Source organism: Mus musculus, chromosome 15 (genome assembly GCF_000001635.26).
Source record: "Mus musculus strain C57BL/6J chromosome 15, GRCm38.p6 C57BL/6J".
NCBI classification, from domain to species: domain Eukaryota; kingdom Metazoa; phylum Chordata; class Mammalia; order Rodentia; family Muridae; genus Mus; species Mus musculus.
In genome coordinates this window covers 86094131-86117475 of record NC_000081.6, presented here as the reverse complement: position 1 = coordinate 86117475, position 23345 = coordinate 86094131, and the positions used below count along the sequence as shown (strand labels likewise).

The following is a 23345-nucleotide window of genomic DNA, read 5'->3' as shown; positions in this document are numbered from 1 at the left end:
GGAAAGAAAAAAAATGAGGAAAAGTAAGGGGGGGAACACACTGCCTTTTTGTGCTCAGTTCCCACCTTGGTCCCCAACAGACAGCTAAGGCTGAGCCAGAAGGGAGTCTTGAGTGACAACCCTCAGCCCTGGCCTGGCCAGTCTTGAGCCCAGCAGGAAGGCAGTCAGAAACAGCCCTCTAGGGATAATGAGGGTAGGGCTTGAGCAGAGAGGGACAGACAGGGTGGCAGATGGTGTGGGCGGGGGGGGGGGGGTCAGAAGAGAAGTGAAGGCTACCTGAGAGCCTTGGAGGGCTCGCCCACTGTAAATGGGAATGAGCAAATGGGGGTGTCAGCCCAGGTAGTTAGATCGAGCAATAAGGCTTGCTTATAGCTGCAGCCCAGGATCCAGGGCTGGCTGCTAACTAGCACAGTGGTGGGCTTTGGTGTGGAAGAGCCCCATGGACAGGGTGTCTCACAGAGCTGCCAGGCTCACATTCCACCTCAAGCTAAGCTATCCCTCTGAGACCCAGCTCTGCCCACTCACAACAGCAGAGACCAACCCAGCTCCGCAGGGAAACTCCTCAGGGGTCCTACCCCCTAGATCACAGGGAGCTATGTCACCTCACAGAGCTGCAGCCTGCCCTGGGCTCTCAGCACCTAGAGCTGTCCGTGAGGAAGGTTCACAGCAAGGAAGGGATGGGCAAGGGTCAGGGCAGCTCAAACCTCACGACACGCCCAGCCCCCAGCTATTTCCAGAGCCATGGGAAACACTAGGTAAGGATAGTCCCCTAGACAGCGTGCCATGGACTCTGACTCTGCCAACGCTGACAAGGGGACAACCAGGACACAGTGTTCCTATCACCACAGAGGACAGGAATGTCTCACATGGAGTTTTAGTCTTCCTGGGATGATGTGGAAGTCACTTCTAAGGAGCATCCTGTGGAAGCAGGGTCAGTGACCACACCTAGCCCTATCTGGCTTCCAAAGGCTCAGGCACGTACAAAGCCATGATAACCCCAGGGTCAAGGTCAGGGCATATCTGTGTGTCCTGAACCTGGCTTCCTAGAGAGCAACAGCCTGTCTGGATGTGATCTAAGGCCTGTCTATGCAGAAGTCCACCGCAGTTGCGGCCTGTGTTGGCTGCTGGTTAAGTTATTGGGTCAATATTGGTTTCAATCACACAGAGCACCCCAGTCCTGGGGTTGGTGAGCTAAACCCTGGGGAGAGAAATCTCTGCTGGAAAAGAGAAGCTTTGCCCTGAGCTGTTCTGAGACAAGGGAACCAGACAAAGTTATTTTCTCCAGCCTCTGAGCCAGGCCATGTGGGTAGAGTCCCAGGGAGAGGAGGCTGCCCCTTGCTGGTGAGCAAGGTGAGGCCACGGTAGCCTGGAGCCTCTCTGGATTGGGTGGGTGCTTCTCAGGGTGACTCAGTGGCTTCCTTTCCTGTCTTAGTCACCTTATGGAACATGGGGACCTAGAATCAAACATGGGTGTATGTATATAGCACTACCTGGTCCTAGACATGTTCCTGGGGACACTGACCCAGAGGAATCAGGGTGCCTGTGACAACTGTTGGCCATGCCCCTCCTGTCAGGAAGTCCAAGCGGAGGCAGCAGAGGACCCTGGACTTTTGGGGTCCTCAGCCCATGAGCCCTAGACACCATAGGGCATCCCACCCACCCTATTGCTAATCCTGACTGTGAGGTAAAGGTTGCCTTTATTTCCCCCAGTGCTGCCTGGCATAGTCATGAGAACCTAACTACACACACTTCACTGGTAAACACTTACTGAGTTCCTATGCCTTGGCCTGTCAAAGTTCCTGGGACACTAACTGGGGAGAATATGCTGCCCAGAGCAGACGACTGGGTGGGGCCTGGAGAGCAGCCTCAAGCAAATGAATGGACCCATTGGGTAAGCCTAGATGCTAGCCCTTGCCTAGCCTGGACCCCTAGTGGGCAGAACCTTGCCTATAATGCTGGGGGAGACCTGAGAGGGTCACGGGATGGATGAAAGCTAAGACAACCTGGTCTTTTTTTTCTAAAGATGTATTTATTGTTATATGTAAGTACATTGTAGCTGTCTTCAGACATACCAGAAGAGGGCATCAGATCTCATTAGGGATGGTTGTGAACCACCATGTGGTTGTGGGATTTGAACTCAGGACCTTTGAAAGAGCAGTTGGTACTCTTAACCGCTGAGCCATCTCTCCAGCCTAAGCCTAGTCCTCTTTATTTTTTATTTGTATTTAAACAATTTTTGTTTATTTGTTTGTTTTTTGTTTTTCAAGACAGGGTTTCTCTGTATATCCCTGGCTGTCCTGGAACTCACTTTGGAGACCAGGCTGGCCTCGAACTCAGAAATCCGCCTGCCTCTGCCTCCCAAGTGCTAGGATTAAAGGGGTACGCCACCACACCCGGCTCAACAATTTTTTTTATTAGATATTTTCTTTGTTTACAATTCAAATGCTATCCCGAAAAGTCCCTTATACCCTCCCCCTGGAAGCCTGGTCCTCTTAACAACACGGAGACTGTATGATCACTTGAGATAGACAAGCCAGAAGCCTCCCTGCACAGGACCCAACTCTCAGCCACCTGGCCCATCCTACAGCCTGGGATAGGTCTAGTGGGCTAGGTATAGCAGAAGAGCTATCAGGATTCAGCAAATGAGCAGGTGGATAGATCAACCACCTGACATCCTCCACGAGGATGACCAGTGAGCTTTCTCCCAAAGGTACCCTTCTTCCTGGCTCAGCTTTGTACTCAGGGCAGTTAATCAGGCACGCACGGAAGGCAGCTGCACATGGCCAGCTCAAGAACCAGGTAGAGAAATAAATCTCTTTTTTTAAAGGGAGTAGGAGACCTGGAGAGATGGCTCAGCAGTTAAGAGTACACACTGCTCTTGTATAGGACCTAGGTTCGATTCCCAGCATCTACCTCAGATGGCTCACAACAACCCCTAACTCCAGTTCCAGGGAATAGGATGCCCTCTGTCTCTGTGGGCACCCGCACTCATGTTAGTGCACATAAACTCACATGGGCACACAAGTACTGTCTTAGTCAGGGTTTCTGTCGCTGCGATGAAAACTACGACCAAAAGCAAGTTGGGGAGGAAAGAGTTTACTCGGCTTTTACACGGTTCCACAGTGTAGTCCATCACTGAAGGAAGTCGGAACAGGAAGTCAAGCAGGGCAGGAACCTGGAGGCAGGAGCTGATGCAGAGGCCATGGAGGGGTGCTGCTTATTGCTTTGTTCCCATGGTTTGCTCACCCTGCTTTCTTGTAGAACTCAGGACCACCAGCCCAGGGCGGGCACCACCCACAAGGGGCTGGGCCTGCCCGCATCAAACTAATTATGAAAATGCCCTACAGCTGGATCTTATGGAGTTATTTTCTCAACTGACATTCATCAAGATGACATAGAACTATCCAGCACAAGTCATTATAAAAATAATACATGAATCTTTTTTTTTGTTTTGTTTTCGTTTTTTTTTTGTTTTTTCGAGGCAGGGTTTCTCTGTATAGCTCTGGCTGTCCTGGAACCCACTTTGTAGACCAGGATGGCCTCGAACTCAGAAATCCGCTTGCCTCTGCCTCCCAAGTGCTGTTAAAGGCGTGCACCACCACGCCCGGCCCTACATGAATCTTTAAAATATTAAAAAAGAACCGGATGTATGAGCAGACTCAGCCTGGAGGGTCTCTATCTTCTATCTTCTATCTCTATACCGGCAATGCTTACACCACCGACAAACAGAACTAAGAAACCTTACATCGTTGGTATTGCTGGAGGAAGTCTGAGGGAGGAGGGCTGAGGCTTGGGGGTCGCATACTTTCCTGCCTAGTCATCTGACCCCACCCCACCCACCCCCACGAGGCCTCTTGGATCCCAGCCCTTGTGAAGATCAAAGCAATGCTTCTCTATCTTTACAGCGCAAGAGGCAAGCGGCTCAGCCAGGAACAGGAAATTGGGCTTTCCTTAATTGGCCTCCCTTGAATGGATGTGTCTTCCTGGTGTCACTGTATCAGAAAGCTCATCGCTGCGCTCCATTCATGGCGGATGATTAGCCAACAGCGGGGTAGCAGCACTGCTGATGCAGATGTGGGCACAGAGCTCCCTTCCCCAGGTGAGCAGGGTGCATACAACGTTCTCTTTCTGGTGTGTGGAAGGGCATGTATGTTGCCTCCTTGACTAATACCCCTAGCCCCTCCCAGGACCCCCGAGGGCAGGAAGCTCCGTAGTCCTGCAGTAGTACAATTGCTTCTTCTATGGTGTGCCTCTGCAACCCAGCTCTCCACATTACCTGCCTTCCCCAGCCATTAGGGGCTCAGCTGCAGGGGCAGGTCTGGGCCAATTTAGTGAGTCAGCCTGTCTGTCCCCAGCAGAGCCCCAGAGGTTTTGCACCTTTTCCTGGTGGCGCAGAGAGAGCTAGGCATATAAAAACCAGTGGAATTTCTAAGCCTTTCTTCTTTCTCTCCCAGCTAATGGCTCCCCGCAAGGCCCTCTCTTTGCAACTGAAATGATGAACCCCAGTGTGTGCGTTTCGGTAATGTGGGCCAGCTTCCATCCCAGGGTGACACATTTAGGTCAGACGCAGTGCAGTGCCCCGTCCACAGAACAAAAGCAATACAAACCCTAGTCATCGGTTTCTCCTGCCCCTCCCTCAGAGCAGGAGCAGGAGGGAAAGGCTGACTGCCTGCCAAGCAGAAAGCGCTGAGCTGGCCACCTATAAGGCCATCCTTACCCAGCTTCCCCACAGAATGGAGTCATGTCAAGAGGCCCACAGCAGCCCCCTTCCATCCCAGGAGTCTCTGTCTTGAGATCTGACTGTGGCCTGTAAGCAGTCCCAGCTTTCTGCCCTAGAACTTTGGATCCCCCACACTGTAAGCCTGTCACTGCTATGACTTGGGGGAGGGTCACCTCAGTCTCTAATATAACCCCCACTGTTCACAGAGGCTGATGATGCTGGACCCACCCATAACAGACCATAAGGACTCTCATGGGATGAAAGGTAGGATGATGGAGCCCCTTTAATATCTACAAATTAGCTTCTTGTGGCCACTAACATTACATTCTGACTTAGTACAATAGTCACTATCTGTGATGGTTTGTATATGCTTGGTCCAGGGAGTGGCACTATTAGAAAGTGTGACCCTGTTGGAGTAGGTGTGTCACTGTGGGTGTGGGCTATAAGACCCTTATCCTAGCTGCCTGGACGCCAGTATTCTGCTAGCAGCCTTTAGATGAAGATGTAGAACTCTCAGCACCTCCAGCACCATGCCTGCCTGGATGCTGCCATGCTTCTGTCTTGATGATAATAGACTAAACCTCTGAACCTGTAAGCCAGCCCCAATTAAATGTTGTCCTTTTTAAGAGTTGCCTTGGAGCTGGGCATTGGTGGTGCAAGCCTTTAATCCCAGAGCTTGGGAGGCAGGGGGCAGGGGGCAGGGGGCAGGGGGTAGGGGGCAGGGGGCAGGAGGCAGGGGGCAGAGGGCAGAGGGCAGAGGGCAGAGGCAGAGGCAGAGGCAGAGGCAGAGGCAGAGGCAGGTGGATTTCTGAGTTTGAGGCCAGCCTGGTCTACAGAGTGAGTTCCAGGACATGGTGTCTGTTCACAGCAGTAAAACCCTAACTAAGACACTATCTTATGGTTTTAAAAGGTCCAGAGATCAAACAGGTGTTCTGGGCTTGACAGAATAGATGTGTTAATGGGCCAGTTTTATTTGGAGGCTGGTGGGAAGACTGGGTATACAGCATCCTTTCCAGCATCTAGAGGAACATGCTTTGCTTGGCTGGTGACTCCCAAAGAACAATAACTACATGCTGACCTACCTCCATCCTTCCCAACTCCATCTGACCCACCAGCCTCCTCCATCTGACCCACCAGCCTCCTCCTTGAGATTGCTTTGCACCCATAGATAATCTTGGATCTTCTCACCTCAGGCTGACAACTCTGTCACATCTGCCAAGGAATGGTCACATGCATAGGTTCCAGGGATTAAGGGGATAAACATTCTTGGGGAAATTGAGATTCTACCTACCATGTTTTCCCCTGAGATAATAATAACAGACAAGGTAAAGGAGCCCCCTCCCCCAGACAGAGGCCCACAGAGGACTTTCTAGCCTCACGGCTCCCATGAGCATCACAAAACAAGAAGCCCTCCTCTGATGGGCATATTGGCCTTCCTGGGTACAGAGACCCCACCCCCACCTCAGCTGGTAGGGTTCTCCCCTCCCACTTCACTCTCTTATCACCTCCAATTATGTCCCCCAACACAGAAGCAGGACTCCCCATCAACCCACTGAGGCAGCCCAAGCAATGAATGCTTACATAGACTTCCTCAAAACCCAGTAGTTTTTTGAAAAAGGAACCAATGAACAGTCCATTGCCAGAGGCAACAGGTGTGCCATCCTATAATATGCTCACACAAGCCTTAGCTGCGCAGCAGAAAGACACCTGCTCTCCTGTGCCCTCAGTCTGAGGACAGAGACAGATACAAGCTCAGAGCCCTGTTTCCACACGGGGTTTCTTACAGGCTCAGTCAAGCGAGGAGGCCATCTGGGGCCTGTGTGTGTCTAAGTTACAAGTGAGGATTTAGGCAAAAGCCCTAGCCTAGCCCGTTAGACCACAGAGCCAATACTGCAGAGCTATGAAGCTATGTATCACATGCCACTAATGGTGTGGCACAGCTCCTAAGCCAGGGTTTTTACAAGGCCCAGTGCCAGCCATAACTGACTCTAGGCACTCAGCTGGCCTGGTTACACAGCAGGGATGGCCACAGAGCCCCTGTAGAAGGCCAGAGGGGTGGGGATGTCCACTGAAGATGAGTTGGTCCCCGAAACTAAGTCTCCAGGGTGTACCTCGAAAGAAAAGTTCGATATCACAATTTAGAAGCTCCATTCAAGGCTGCTGCTCACACGACACCCATGTTGTCACTGTGTTATTATTCATTTAAGCAGACCAGCAAACCAACTACGAGGAAGATAAGTGAGATGACTCAGGTGCACAGCAGCACCAGAGGGAGCCAAGACAGTCCCCGAGGGACAAGGTCTACCCCCTCCCTACCCACAAAGGAGCTGTTGAGGCAGCAAAATGAATGTGGTGGAGAGAAAGCCAGGGGGGATATTTCTGTGTCTAGGTATACCTTACATCTGCATAGGTCTGAGAATACTAGGTCACCTATGAGAGTGACCTTGGGGCACCTTAAGAAGAAAGAGATTCTGGTCCTTATACCCAAACCCCATTTGGAGACTGCCAGATAGCTCCAAAGCAAAGAGGCAAAAGGAACTCGAGAGCGGGAGCCCCTGAAGCCAGAGGGACCTGGTACAGCAAAGGATTCCTCACAGAACACACATGGCAGAAGCTGTGGGAGACTGGTACAGTTAGGCCACCTGCTCACCCACCTGCTCCAGGCTTTAGCTTCTCCAAGGTTCTGGAAGGTGAAGGGCAGGTAATTCATGGACCCTCGATCCCCAAGACACCCATTCCTCCCTCCTCAGTACGATGATTCAGGGGGCGCAGAGGAGATAATTCAGCCCACAGGCATGGTCTGCCCAGGCAGCGCAGCCTCCATGGCTCCCGGCCCACAGGGAAAGAAAACAACTTCAAAGCTATTTTTAAATTTGTAAAAGCAGATCTCTCAAGCAGGAATCCCTTTGGCACAAGATGCAACAGGCCTAGCCAGAGGGGGAGGGGGGCAGAATCAAATGATAAGCTTTAAATAAAATTTCTCCCCACCCAGCTAGAGCACATACACACACAGAAGCCACCGGGAGGGGAAAAGAAAGCTGTCCCCGGCCAGGCTGGGCTGCACAACTGGGCACCTGAACAGGTTTTTACCAGGCCAGTTTCCCTTCCTGTTATCCTTAAGGATCTTTCTAAAAGACAATGCCTTGCTCTCCCCAGTGTACTGAGTTCAGGGTATCTGTTCACCTTCATCCCTAGGGAAGGGCACGGTGTGATGCTCCTCCCTGGCCACTCCACTCAAAGGGTGCTGTCCCCTCCATGTCCCCCCACAGCCTGTGTGTGCTCTCCTAGGGCTCACTTATCGCCATGTTATCCACTGCTCTGCACAGAAGTGACATTTACAGCATGATGAACTGTCAACACCAGGCTGAATGCTCCTCACAATCAGGTAGCGGGCGGCCAAGTTCTGGACGTTCAGCATTCTAATATGACAGGCTGCGGCTTGGGCTTGGTATTCTGGGTTTAGGAAGTCAGTTATGGGATGAGGGCGGTGTCCTGAGATTTGTGTGCAAATAGATAGACAGACAGGAAGGAAGGAAGGAAGGAAGGAAGGAAGGAAGGAAGGAAGGAAGGAAGGGGGCAGGAAAAGAAAGAAGAAAAAGAAATGAGATTCCAGACAGAACTACTGCCCAGAATGGAGGGCTTTTCAGGCCCAACATGGCTCTTCAGTATGAGTCGGGGTCTAGATAAGAGCACTGGCTATTTCTCCAGAGGATCTAGGTTCAAGTCCCAGCAAACACATGGTGGCTCACAGCTGTCTATAACTCCAGTTTCAGGGATCCAGTGCCCTCTTCAGGCCTCATGGGCACCAGGCACACATGTGGTGCATGAATATATTATACATGTAGGCAAAATACCATATACACGCCTTTAATCCCAGCACATGGGAGGCAGAGGCAGGCAGATTTCTGAGTTCAAGGCCAGCCTGTTCTACACAGTGAGTTCCAGGACAGCCAGGGCTACACTGAGAAACCCTGTCTCCAAAAACAAAAAACAAAAAACAAAAAACAAACAAACAAACAAAAACAAAAACAAACCCATACATACTATTTTTCTCGGTGTCTGCTCTATCCACTCCCTATCTTCTGGACACGTCCCTCCAGCCATGCACCAGCAGCCATACTTTCTCAAAGCATCAAGCTCACAGCCAGACACCCGGTACCTGCTTAGTACGGGCAGGAGGGCAGGCAGGAACACCCTACCACCACCAAGGTGAAGTGAGCCCCAGAGATTCATATTCAATACACACTCTAGGGAGTAAAGATTGGTTAGGAGACACCCTGCCTGGGACCAAACACCAGATATAAAACAAAGGAGGATTACGGCTGGAGAATGTCTTTGGGTGGGGCCTAGTAAGACCCCCAAGGATGTGCAGAGAGGCATGCCTGGGAGCAGGGTAGCACTCCGACCATCTATCCACTCATACTAGTATCTATGTGCTCACCGCTGGCTGGTATAGCTAGCAATTTGCTGAGTCATCCAGCCACCCACCCAGATGTATACTGAGCCCCCTACAGCTGCCAGGCTCTGCGGCCATACAGATAGAGGCAGCAGCCGACTTCTCTCCCTCCCATAAGACCCAGTTGGTGTATGCCAACGTAGACAGGCGATTGCACTGCCCCCTCGGGTCTGTACAACACACTCCGCATACCACTGCACAGTGTCTCTGCTACAGGAGGCCTCCCACGGGGGACCACTGGGAGCAGCAGAGAGATGGCCACTGGCCCAATGCCTTCTCTCCCCGGTACAAACACAGGGCCTCCAACATTGCCACCCAGAAGCAGGGGATTGGATGATATCCTCTCATGGAACTGGGAGCTGATACTGTGCCTGTGGGGCAGGTTATGAGTCCACATGGAGGTCACAGAGATGGATGGTGGTTCCTGATTGGAACACTCCCATGACAATCAATTGTCATTGCCCAAGGCGTCCTGCCAGGCCAGCAACAATGGAGCCATCAGCCATCAGTATGACGCAGCAGATGAACATGTCAAGCCCCAACTTCACCATCTCACCCCAATACTGCAGGAGCCCTGGCCCCAGGAGCAGCACCAGAGCCAGCATCAGGCGGATTGAGTTTTTCCTCTGAAGTTTGAGCTATAGGCAGGCCAGGGGTTTGGTGAGTGGGCTCAGCCTCTGTGCTCAAAGAATTTATATCCCGGGCAATGACAAGTCCAAGGGACAAATATCTCATCTGCAATGAAATCTTCAGGAGTATATTTTACTGGGCAACAGAAATGATGTAGAAAAGCAAAGGTTTGGGGCTCCTCCCCACCCCAGTACTGGATACAGATCCTAGGATCTCGCACATGCTAGAAAATAACTTTATCACGAGTCCACACCCCTCAGACACAGAAATATGAAAGGTTGGGCCTAATGGGCCGGAGCTTTAATTTTTTTAGGGCTAATTTCATCTTTTTCCTGGAAAAATTCCCATAGGACCTGCGTTGAGCTCATCTCAGTCTTCTGTCCTCACTTCTCTGACCACGCCCCTCACCCCCCCCCCGCCCCCCCAACACCGGCTTCACACCAGGGATGGAAGCAGACCCTCCAGGCTCTGTCTCTGGGATTTATCTTTGAGCTCCATAGCACTTAACATAAAGGAGGAGGCAGAGTTAGGAGGCCAGGACCCCAGCAAGACATCTGCAGGCCTAGGTCTGGAGGAGTGGGTCCAGGCGCATCTGTCAACAACACACCTAGCTGTCTCTAGCTGGTCTCTGGACTGCCTCGATTCTTCAGAAACCTGGAGGCACTCTGGCGGCTCGGGGCCTTCTGCTTTCCACAGACTGATAGTGAAGCGATCTTGCTCATCTCTGATCACCTAGATCAATCACCCCAGGCTAACCTGTGCCACAAGGTCATGTGTTTTTCTGAGTCTGTATATCTAGAGGCCAGCCCTTCCTGCCTTCTTCCAGAAGTCTTCCCATAGAGAGAGGGTCAGCCACTCAACAACCCCCACACACACATGTGTTGAGCATTAAGGGGACTTCGAGGAGTGTCAGGGGTTTGGAGGAATCACTGCTAGCCACTGGCTGCCTCTACTGGGAATCCACTTACACCACTGCACAGGTGTCAGAAGCTGGAGACAAGGCACAGTCCCTAGGGCAGTCTCCTCTGACTGACCAGGGTGGTGGCAGCAGAAGTTTCACTGTGGCGGTGTCACCTCAGAAGGACCCTCAATCCATCCAAAGCTCTACAGCCCAGCCTAGCAACCACCAGCCAGGAGGCTCCTGATGCACTTTTCCCTCCAAAATCCAACCTTATGCCAAGCTGCTTTGGGGTAGAGGCTGTGTGCATGCCTTACAGCCGTGGGTGATCTCACTTTTCCGAGCCTGCATACAGCAAGCAATCAATAAACGCACACTCGGTTATAGGCTTCGGAAATGAATGTGTTCAGATCTCCCAAGCAATAATCCAGTGACATCCACCTCAAACTTGCTGGACATGAACACCAATCACTCATTTACAGTCTTTAACAAGCTTAGGCCCCTGCCTTTGGCTGGGACTAAGGCATATTTCAACTGTATCTTCTTCATCCCGTGTCGTTTTCTCCTGGGAACATCTGTACCCTTCAATATTTAATCACTAAAGAAACCTATTGTGCACTTGGGGCTATGTCCCTCGTCCGTGAAGAATGACAGACAGGCTATTGTCCAAGAGAAAGGACAGCTGAGAGAGTTGAATAGAACCTGAACACTAATCACTTAGACGCTATGGATGGAGCCAAGGTTCCAAAACAGTGCATCCTGAGCTGTTAGTGAAAGAAGGAAGCAAGAGCGGGAAGCCTAGGTCCCAAGGCCAGCCCGCAGCTCTCCCCACCCCACACATGGTATTTCCTCTGCTGACCAGGAGGAACAGGAACACCAGGCCAGCACGTGGTGTGGTGTGTGTGTGTGTGTGTGTGTGTATGTATGTATATGTATATATATGTGTATGTGTATATATATATATATATATATATATATGTATGTATGTATGTATGTATATAGGTTTACTGACAGCCAGAACATATCTGTATGTCTCAAGACTCTAACACTGTACAACCCTGGAAACTGAGGGATGCCATGTTGGGTGGCGGCACAGGCTTCTCTGTGCAAACTCCACCTCTGCCAGGCTTTTCTGCAGTTTCTTCCAATCACTCAGCGCCCACTACACTGGAGACATCAAGCCTTGGGTATAAAAATAGGTCCCGCCCCACCCTCAAGGTGCAGAGGGCCTGGGAAGGGCTGCCTATAACTAATAGCCAGTGCGGAAGGCTAGAGAGGGTATAATCAGTCACCAACAGGCAACCAGTAGATTGAACCACACCCATACCGGGGACACAGACAGAAACCAGCAGGGAGTACCTCTGGTACCGTCCTCGAGTGACTGCCAGAACAGAACACAAGTTTGTGTACAGTGTGAGTGTGCTAACCCTTCTCTAGAAAGGAAGGTACCACCAAACACAACAATCAAGAGCAAGGATTATTAACTTAGCAGAAAACTAAGACTTCAGAGGAGACTCAAGTTCCCTGACTATCGCCTGATAGTGCAGCCAGATAAACCACTTGGTATTATCTTTTTACAAAGTCTGCTTTTAGGAGGGGTCTCACTGTGTTGCCCAGGCTGGTGTTGAGTTCCAGGGTTAGGTGACACCCTGGCTTAACCTCCCTTGTGCTGAAACCATAGGCTTTCCCTACTGTGAACAGTTTTTTCTTGAGTGGGTGCTTTTTTTCTTCCCTCAGTACTGTGGAAGGGACCCAGGCCCTAGCTTGAGGACGCCCGCCTGACAGGCCTTCTGCCACTGAGCTACACCCCCAGTGCAGTAATTTTAGACCAGAATTTAATTCGACGAGGAACTCTTGGCATCATGCAGAATGAGATGACGTGATATCCTAGACCTTGTGACCGGCGCTGAGGACACACCATCACGTCTGTGACATGACATTCAGGGCAAAAGCCACATGACCTGAGCCTCTGTAAAGCAACAGAGAACATCTAAACCTGAGCCCACTCTATAAGCAACCTAGCCATGTGCCTCAAACAAACACCTGTTTTGGGAAACAAGCTGAGGAAAGGAGCCTAGAGAGGCAACTTGTGCCCAGAACTCCCTTTTGCTCAAAAGGACACGAGACAATGGTGAGGCGACGAGACAACGGTGAGGCCGCAATAAGGTCTCATACCAGATAATGGCATAGCAACATTACCTCCTGGTCTTGATAGCTGCACACTGCACACCGCGGCTAGATAAGAGAATAGCCTTGATTTTAGGACGCATTCGGAACTCAGAAGCACCAAGTCTGAAACAGACCATCAGGCGGCTCAGGAAAAATACATATAAATAGATGGACAGATGGATGAATGGATGGATGGGTAGGTGGACGAGAGATGGAGGGGTGGGTGGGCTGGTGGGCAAGAGATGGATGAGTGGCTGAGATGCATAGATGTGTGTGTGTGGGGGGGAATTGATGGGTAAATAGGCTGTGGATGGATGTGTAAATGGATGGATGGAAGATGGATGGATGTGTGGGTGGACGGCTAGATGGATGAGAGGTGGATGGGAGATAGATAAATGGGTGGATGCACACATGTCTATGTAACCGCACTGACAACTAGATGGTAGAATGGGGGGAAGGCGGAGCTGGATAAATCCCACAGACACCGAGTGTGGTAACATTGTTACGCTTTGAGGAGGGACTCCATGAGAAGCACCCAGACATTCTCAGTGCTGGTTTTGTAACTTTCTTCCGAGTCTGAAAGAAGAAAGTTGGAATAAACTCCCGCCAAGCAAAGGCAACCTCTGTAAACATCAGGGGTGGGAGACACAATTGAAGCCAGTCCTGCACTCCTCAACCAGCAGGGCCAGGAGACAGAGACAGGAACCAAATGTGCAGGTGGCATTCCAATGTAGAAACTGATGCTCCTGTCATGCCCTTGGGACAGAAGTGGCAGGACCCGACACAGACTGGGCTCAGTGGTCCTTAGGCTGGTGGTGGCCCAGGCATTTTTGTTTCTCTTGGAGACAGGTTTTCACTGTGCAGCTCTTGCTGGCCTCTGCCTCCTGCCTCCTACAAGCTGAGATTAAAGGTATGCACTGCCACACCAGGGTGTTGTTTTGGTTCTGACAGCCGTTTCTTTCCTTCTGTACCCCAGGCTGGCCTCCAATTCTACAGTCCTCCTGCCTCTGCCTCCTCAGCACCGGGATGGGATCATAGGTGTTTACCACCGTGCCCCGCTGGTCCTGAGACTCGCATATATTATTGTGAGATAAGACAATTGAGTAAGACTGTTGCTGCCTCTGGGAACCAAATTCAGTGTGCATTGAAGACACAGGCACAGTAAAGACCCAGTGACGACCAAAAGACACCCAGGAGTCCTGGCTGTCTGTGCCTACAGAGTCACCTGTCTGAACTTATACTGCCCAAGCCCTGGTCATTGTAATGGTCAAGACATGATGACTCCCAGCTATGGTGACCATGCTATTAACCTCAGTTGGTCTCCAAAGATCACTTCCCACCAAAAAAAAAAAAAAAAAAACCAAGGTTGCCTTAAAAATGGTTAATTCCAGCACTGGCACAGGAGGTGTTACTAGTGGGCGGGGCCCAGAAGCCAAGGGATAAGGAGCGCTTGCATCCCAGAGGCAGAAATATGAGCACACACACAGGTCATAACTCCATGATCACTCCTTGTTATTGGAGCTAGTGGTGGATCTAAAACACACAGCAGAGGGAGCAGGCACCCTATCTGATCTCAGGTGGAATATTTAAAACTGTGTCACATAGGGAAGAAGTCTGTGTATCCCCTCCTTTCCCCATGTACCACAGGGCAAAGAGAGCAAAGGGGAATTTGTTTGCAGAAACTCGTTGGCTAATCAGTGGAGAAAGAACTACGGACGAATGAAATCGACTGGTCTGAAAACTCTGCCGAGATGCCTGCTCTTTGGGATGTCAGGGGCAGCATGCCTCCGGGCGACGTACAGCAATGTCATCAAAGGGCTGCCCCAAATACCAACCACATCCATCACTGTGGAGGAGGGGTGGCAGACGTGGTGACTCTATGGGACACTATCCCTAGAACCCAGCCGAGAGTCCCAGGCTTGGGGAGCTACCCACCAAGGATTATGGCAGTAATAGAGAAAGTAGGCACCAAAAGACAGAGGAGAGACGCCAGCCGTTTCCACCCACGGACTTTGTTGGGTATCGATTCGGAGTTGTCAGAAAACTATCAGGGAGATCCCAGCTCCAGTCGGTCTCTGATGCAATCGGGGGGAAAAGCTGTGTGTTGTTCTAGTTTCCATCTTGGTCTCTCAGCTTTTGTCATTAAAACATATTGAGCTATCTACTAAAATATTTACAGACGAAGCAATAGCGCACAGGCTGAGCTTCGCCCAACGCAGAGGGGGAGGAGCCAAAGAAAGCCTGTCTGGCCTAGAAAACTCCCGGAGAGGCAGGCGTGAGTCGACAGGAGCCTCTGATGCTTTCTGCTTTGTTTCCGTGTATATTCAAAATCTTCCATAATTAATGAAAAATGAAACTACCAGGAGAAGCCCACACCAATCTTAAGAGTTACCAAGGAGGGCACTGGTGATGCACACCTTTAATCCCAGCACTCGGGAGGCGGAGGCGATTGGATCTCTAAATTCGAGGCCAGCCTGGTCTACAAAATGAGTTCTAAGACAACCAGGACTACACAGAGAAAACCCTGTCTCAAAAAGCTCTACCTACTTCCCCCAAAAGAAGAGTTACCAAGGAGTAGGATGAGGTACCTCCTTGGGCAACGATGAGAAAAGGTTTGTGGGTATGATCTTAGGATGCCAACATTGTGTCCTACAGCGGAATAGTCAAGTATGCACATCAGACCTTTTCCTTCATGATCTAGCAGCCTCAGAGTCCCCCACCCCCTCCTCCCCATGAGCTCTGGCCTTCACGGCCATGCTGTGCACCTTCAAATTGCTCCACAGTGGGGGGTGTTCTGGCAGCCCTAATACACCCTGCTCCGGGCCTGGACTTGTTCCACGGATTCACAGTGACCAGCTCTGGGCAAGTGGGACTGAAGCTCTCTTCTCATGGTTGCTTCCGAGGAGCCTGGGCTCCTGCAGAGCATCAGCTCTGACAACACGTGTAGGGGGCCCACAAGCACGGGCTTTGGAGCTAGCCAGGTTCGCTTAAGTCCTTACTACTACTCTCGCTACACCAGTAGGACGACTCGGTCGTCCGTGCCTCAGTGTATTCTTCTGCGAGACCAGGAAGATGTGGGAGTTACGAGAAAGACCAAACGTGAGCTGTGACTGGGTCGAAACTGTAAGAACTCCTGTTCTGCGGAAAACCCACTTCCTCCTTACTCAAAAGGTCAAGTTCTAGCCAGCAGGAGCCAGGAGGGGACGGCCAGCAAACAACTGGGTCCCAGGGTCCTCCCACCGTCCCTCTGTGTGTAACAGTACAGATAGTTTCAGATGCCTCTGAGGATCTCTGAACATTCTGAGTTAACTGTGCTTGACTCATGACAATCTTCCCAGTTTCCATGGAGCAGGTCACTCCTTTCCCAGACTCCAACTGCTTCCTCACCCCATCCGCAAAGCACAGGCTGAGGGCTGGGTTTTGTGAAGCAACTGGCATCAGAGAGACAAGACTCACGTTCAGAGGGAAATGTCACAAGGGGGCATCAAAGTCCAAAGTCCAAGTCCATGTCTTGGTCCAAGCCTTTCCCTGCACACGCCTGTGTTCACACCTATCCCCGCGCATGCATATGTTCACACGTGCCTGCCCCCATCCACACCTGCCCCATGTCAATACCATAGCACCTCTGGCTCACCCTGCCTCAGCTGTGGCCCCTGCCCTCTGCCCCCTCCCCCACCCGCATAAGTACTTCCTCACACTCACGAAGAAAGTGCTTTTCCAGTAAGGCGATTTCCAGATGGCCCTTGATCTCGTTCAGTCGATCGAACTCTGTCCTGTTGAAGTCCTGCACGCCTGCCGCCATGATGAGGGTCCCTGGACCAGCCTGGAAGGAAAACCAGAAGACCACACTCAGAGGACCACACAGAAGCAGCCTTGCCTGATTCCAGTTGGTTTTTAGGAGCCCTGAGGGCCTTGGGGTGGCAGTTGCAAGACAGATCACAAGGGAAGGTATATTATGATCAAAATAATAGTCAGAGGACCCCCAACGAGCATTTCCCTGAACATCTGAGACAAGGAAACATGGGCTCTACAATTGTGTATCAGCCTACCCACTACCTCGAGATGTTAGACAGTACGGATCTTCTCAGACCTGACACAAAGTTTTAAGAAATAACACAGAAATCAGACCCTGTGTGAGGGCTTGCTCAGTGGTCAGGGCGGTTGCCACACAAGTATGAAGACCAGAATTTACCTCCCCAGAGCTCTCACACATGCCAGGTGGGCATGGGAGTCTCTGCTTGGAATTCCAGCCTCAGAAAGCAGAGACAGGGACTCACTAGAGCAAGCAGGCTAGGGAGACTCACTATCACTGAGCTCTGGGTTTGATCGAGAGATCCTGCCTCCAAGAATAAAGCAGAAGACGAGTGGAGGATGATTCCAGACATTGACCTCGTGCCTCCACGTGCATGCATATGTGCAGAGGTGCATGCACACACCTACACATGCAAACACGCACACACACACCACACGTACCCACTTAACATTGGAAAGGAGGATTAAAACACTAAATAAAGTGTTAAACTTGGTTCCTGTTGTTTTGTTTTTGAGACAGTCTCATGATACAGTCCAGACCAGCCTCAAGTTCATCATCCTCCTGCCTCAACCTCTCAAATGCTGGGAAAGCCATGTATTGTCACGCCTAGCGGGCATTAAGCCTCTCGATGATATCAACTCGGACTGTCATACTACAGATGGAAGAAACCGTGGGACTGTCCGGCCAGGAGGTGACCCACCAGAGCGGTTAGCCTCCTACTGGGAGCCCAAGGGTGTCTATCCCACACTGAGTAGATCAAGGGGAAAACAACTTCTAAGTAAGGTCTATGAGGAGGCAAGATGAGCACACGCCACACCAGATCCTTCCTGGTGGTTCTCCAGAGAGCCAATTCCACTACTGTCCTGTCCCGGAGGCCAAGGGCTAGCTCTAGTCACGCGCCCCACAGCCACTGCCATGGGCGCTAGATACAGCTATGCATCCTGCTGACCACGCGGCCCCACCCAGCATCGCACAACCTCCTGGACCAGTGGGAACTCCTAACTTGGCCCTGTCTTGACCGCCTATTGCTTCACTCCCTGAACAGGTAAGCATACTGCATTCTCCCTTGGCATCTCAGGCTGGTGCTAGCGTGTGCACCCCGATTTCTTTGTCTCCAGCTCCTCTTCTCTTGGCCCTCTGGTCTAGGCACCTTCTACAAGTTCTACTCATTCTCCGTGTGTCTGAGTCGCACCCAGCCCCCCTGTCCTCAGCGCACTCCGGCAAGGCCTATCTTAAGAACGAGGTCATCAATGTTGAATTGAAATGGGATCCAGCAGCCCAGGAGCTCTGCAGCCTTGCTCCTGCTTCATCTCCAAGAAATGCCCCACACTCTGACTGCAGTCTGGGCTAGCCTACGAGGAGGTGTGTTAAATATTTCACTAGCTCTGCTCACAGGCACCAGCAGACTTACAGCGGGAGTCTTATGTTGAGTCCGAGGCCCCATTTGTCAAGGGACTGACCCTACAGCAGGAGTCCCAGGTGAGCCAGGCCATAGGAGTGGGTACGGTCCTTTCAGGATAACCGAGGCCCTGCCCTGGAGATGACCAGCTGTTAGGTAACTGTCACAGTTACATAGCGGAGAAGACACCATGAGCAAGAAGCAAGCTCTACCCAGTGCAGAGCCATGCTAAGGGCAGTCAGTGCTGCTAGCTCTCCTCCTCTAATCCACGCTCAAGTTTTGCCCTCCCTAAATCCAGTTCCTCCCAGGATTTCCTCATGGGATGATGGAGGGAAGAGGGACCCTGGGAATCCTAAGAAGGCAGTAGACTTGGCCTAGATCTCCCAGGGATATCTGATGGGGAGCAAGGACACTAACCCTGGGAGAAGACAGTGGAGGGATGTAAGCCCCAAGCAGCCAGCTCTGGGCTGACAATGACCTTCGTCTGCTGGAGCTGTCACTTGGCTCCAAAGAGCCTCCCACATAGCCTTACCATAGGGGCTGAAGAACAAAGTGAGGAACCATCAGTGGTTACTGGGAACAAATCGGGCAGGGGGAACCCATGTCCCTTTATCCTAAGCATCCGCTTTGACCACTAAAGGATGCCTTGGAGTGGGGTCCTAAGACAAAGTGCTCGAGATAAGAATTCATTTCCAAGAGGGGAACTGGGGGAGAACCCAAGGTTTTTTTGTTTTTGTTTTTGTTTTGTTTTGTTTTGTTTTTTCAAATCAAAAGATAGCCACCTATCAAGTGCCAGGCACAGCACAGTCACCCTGGCATTCCTTATGTCCTGTTTATGTGTGCTGGTCCCTCTAGCAGCAAAGTCAAGTTCCAGATCCCGGGCTGGGGTCATGATGGGACCATGGGATCCTAGAGCCTACAGGTGATGCCAGTTTTCAAAGCAGCCTGGGAATCCAATCAGATTTAACAATGCCACTCTTCTCAGCCTGTCAGGCCAGGAAGGGTGAACCCCAAGTGACAGGGTGGGGGGGGGAGGGTTTAGAAAGGAAACTTGGAGAGGAACCAGTACCTCCCAGCCTGTAAGCCAACCTTCCCAGAAGAGAGCGGGGCAGCCACAACAACAGGCAAGCTGAGGGTGTGGTGGTGGAGACTGGCAGGGAAGGCAGGGGGGACCAGAGAAAACGGCTGGTCATTCTGATGGGCTTAGCTAGCTCCTGATAAAAGGAGCCAGTTCATCCCTGGAGGGCCAGTTACACTTGAATGCACTCATTCACATCCCTGAATGGGTGGGTATCCTAACACCTGGGCTTGAAAGATCCTGACAGGATGTAAAAGGACACAGAAGCCCTGAAATTGGCAAGATAGATGTCAGTGTTAGCAGAACTAGCTTCACTGATTTAGAAAAATAGAGGTGCACAATGCTCTGGCCACTTCTTGAACCTGTGTGTCTGCCAATGTTTTGACCATTCCTTGACCCAGTGTGTGCCCACTGGTGAAGCCCATTGCCAGGTGTTTGTGATATTGGTTGCTGGGAAAGAGTCGGAAAATCTCCCCAGCAACCACAGCAGGGGCCAATCCGGAGTTGCTACACCTGCACCAGACTCTTTCCTTGTACCCCTCCCATACCTATTTCTTGAGAATAGACATTGTTTAGATCTGGAAATCCCCTACTCTCCCCCTTCTCCTTTCCCCCCTGAGGGCCTATAAAAACTGGGACCTCTTTCCCCTCGAGGTCAACTCCTCTACCCCTGCGTGGGATATGAGTCGTCCCCAGAGCTCTGGCTTTCCCTGAATAAAGCCTCATGTGGTTTGCAACAAGCTCGGTCTATCGTGAGTTCTTGGGTGTCCGCTATTGTCCTGAGGCCTGAGCGAGGGGCTCCTTTCGGAGTCTTTCAGGCTCAGGGTTTCCAATCAGCAAGTCAATTCTAGCTGCTTCAGGTCAGAGAGGTCAAAGCTCCCTGGAGTGGTCCCCCACTCCTCCAACCTTCCACTCCAGCAGCCCTGAAGGGAGGCCTAAGAGACTTGGCCAAGTGATCAAGGTCTCTAACAAGGGTGACAAGGCCCCAGGGTACTGTGCTGAAGTTCTGGTCCGAATCCTTCTGCACGTTTCCTAATCCCCCAGCTGGCTGATCTTTTTTTTTTTTTTTAAAGATCTATTTATTTATTATATGTAAGTACACTGTAGCTGTCTTCAGACACTCCAGAAGAGGGAGTCAGATCTTGTTACAGATGGTTGTGAGCCACCATGTGGTTGCTGGGATTTGAACTCAGGACCTTCGGAAGAGCAGTCAGGTGCTCTTACCCACTGAGCCATCTCACCAGCCCCTGGCTGATCTTTTCTCAGACTTAGGAAGAGAAACTGTGACTTGGGAGCCTGGGGTCTAGACATAGACTGAGGCTGGAACGAAACCACTGTAAATTTACATAGCCGCAGTGAGTACAGAGATGACCACCATCTCTCTCACAATATAAGCCAGGCAAGCTGAGCTGCCATTTTTGCCTGCATTAGCTGACCCAGGAGTTGGCGGGAACCCTAGGCAGGGGCCCAGGAGCACGGGCCTCTAGGCCAGCCATGGGGACGAAGCACATCGCCTGGAGGAGGGCAGCTCTCGGGAGCCTCTGGAGGCTCCAGCACTCTCCTGTGACTCACAGACCCAGCAATGCTTCAAGCTGGGGGGTGCCACCGGTGTCCCTCGGTGGGGAGGTCACTGAAAGCAGACACATACTCCACAGTGGGAGCCTGAACGCCTGCTGAGAGAAGCAGCTCAATGGCTCTCATCACAGAGCACTGGTGAGTGGGGCATCTGTGCCACCCAGACCACAGCAGTCCACAGAGCCCACACATGGGAGTGGGGAATGGCCTCATCGCCTGGGAAGTGGGGTGTTACACGGCAGTTCCCTCGGACGCACAGGGCCTCCATGTGACCCAGCGACTCCAGATGCAAACAGCTGTTTGTGAGAAACTATATTCCCCGTGTTCTGTTGCTTGTCAAGAGCCCCAAAGTGGAAGCAAACCTAGTGTCTGCTGGTATGTTCGTGGATAAACAAACACGGTCCATCCAGTCCAGTACTTGCTATATAGCCTAAGATGGCCTTGTGGTAATCTTGCATTTTTTAGCTTCTTGAGTGCTGGAATCAGACATACCCTGGCACTCCAGAATATCAGGCACATAGATACACTTGGGAGAACGCAGGGCCTTGAGCGTGCTGGGTAACCTCTCCACTGCTGAGCTGTACCCTCAGCCCAAACCACGGGTCATAATTAAGTCATAAAAAGGAAAGATGCCAGACACCAGAGGCCACACCTTGTGCCAGTTGTTTTACAGGAAAATGTACAGGATAGGCAATTGACATGTCATGATGAATACAGGAGGATGGATGGATAGATGGATGGATGGACAGCTGATAGATGCATGGATAAATAGATTAGATAGATAGATAGATAGGATAGATAGATAGATAGATAGATAGATAGATAGATAGATAGATAGATAGAAAGAAAGAAAGACAGGGGCTGTCCTTGAACTCACAAAGATACCTGCCTCTGTTTTTCATGTGCTGAGATTAAGCTGGGAGGATGCTGCCATTAGCCTGGCATCAAACCCACCAACCACTGAGGCTTCCATGCTGGTGCCTGGGTTCCCAATCTCTCCATGAGGTTGCACCAAGCAAAAAAGGCCACCTCACCCCCAAGGAGGAACAGTACAGGTGTGGGAAAATATTTACCATTGTGCATCCTGACCTGGAATCCCTGGAGAGAGACCCCAGAGCGGGGTCTACACAAAACACAAAAAAAGCCTCTGCAAAGGACCTGGCCTGGGAGGAAGCCTCTGAGTCGCTAGTTTATGGGTGCTGATACCCACCTGCATGGTAACAATGGGCCAACTAGTATCACCTCACTTAAGGCTCAAACCAGGACAAACACCAACATGTCCCCCCCTTTTAAACTGTGGGTACCGAGCGGTATGTTAAGGACAAACAGCATCACCTGGTCCTTCTGCAACCAGTCACCTGGGACTCTACACGGTGATCTGAGCTAGGACCTGTTTTCCCTTCAAGGCTGAACCTCTGGAAGAGATTCCCCATCATTTCCAGCACCCAGGTTCCCCTGGTGCAGTTTCCCCATAGGACCTCTAGTGCCAGAAGGTACAAGAGCCGAGATCTCAGGTCTGCCCTTGCTGAGACCTCTGCAACAGCTGCTCTCAGCTGCAGCCCAGGAAGTGAAGCCTACCTCCCAAACCAACACATCCCCCGGGGCCTTCCTGCCTCACAGGGAGTTTCCTACACATGAGAGGTGGCCCATCCAACTAGCACCAAGGCACGGCATGTCCCTTCTTGCTCTACATTCTCCAAGCTAGTCACCCTAAAACAATCCAGCTTCAGCACTGACCCTCCCTCAGTGCTCCTAGAATCCCCTAAATCCAGATGTCCTGCCTCCAGCTAAGAGCTCCACGCCCTGCGGTCTCCTCTCCTGTATCTCCAGCCGACCTAGTACATGCACCTTTTGGGCTAACTCCCTTCTGCCTGAGATCAACTCACCCACTAGGGCACCCTGGCCACTACAACACACACCAGGGACAGGCCTTCTCCCTGTGACATCAAGACAATCGAGATAGGGTATGCAAATTTTAAGGGCACAAGCTTAACCGCCCTCTCTGCTCAGCAGGTGTCCCAGCTCTAGACCGAGGTCACCCAGAGTAGCCACAAGAACCTGGCTTAGAATAATATGTCACTCCCTACCTAATCCCTGTCATCAGCCAATACCCAAGCCCGTGTCTGCCATGACAGTCCCCAACTGTGCATGTGGTGTGGGCTGAGGAATCTTCTGGCAGCCCAATACCTAGCTATGCTACCAGCAGGAGGTCCAGGGCTGCCCAGACATCCCAGAGCAATAGGTCACAATGGATATGTCTATATGTCTATGGTCTGTATTACAGGAAATTCTTTCAAATTGCATTCTAACTAGACCCTGAAGCTGCTAAGTGGCCAAGTGAGGCTATGACTTGGGGTGGCTATCCCTGGAGACCCATATGTTATAGG

At 51.3% G+C, this 23345-nt stretch overlaps 1 protein-coding gene across 8 annotated transcripts in view; it reads right to left on the bottom strand.

The window, feature by feature from the left end:
* Gramd4 (GRAM domain containing 4) overlaps positions 1-23345 on the bottom strand; it is a 79942-nt gene that overhangs the window by 20161 nt on the left and 36436 nt on the right. For all 8 annotated transcript variants that reach the window (XR_003951368.1, NM_172611.5, XM_006520821.2 and 5 more), the window contains exon 3: positions 16576-16696. Coding sequence is in view for 7 of the 8 variants with exons in the window: in NM_172611.5 (NP_766199.2) it covers positions 16576-16696 (121 nt within the window). In the remaining variant the exon portion in view is untranslated. The remainder of the gene's footprint in view (positions 1-16575; positions 16697-23345) is intronic.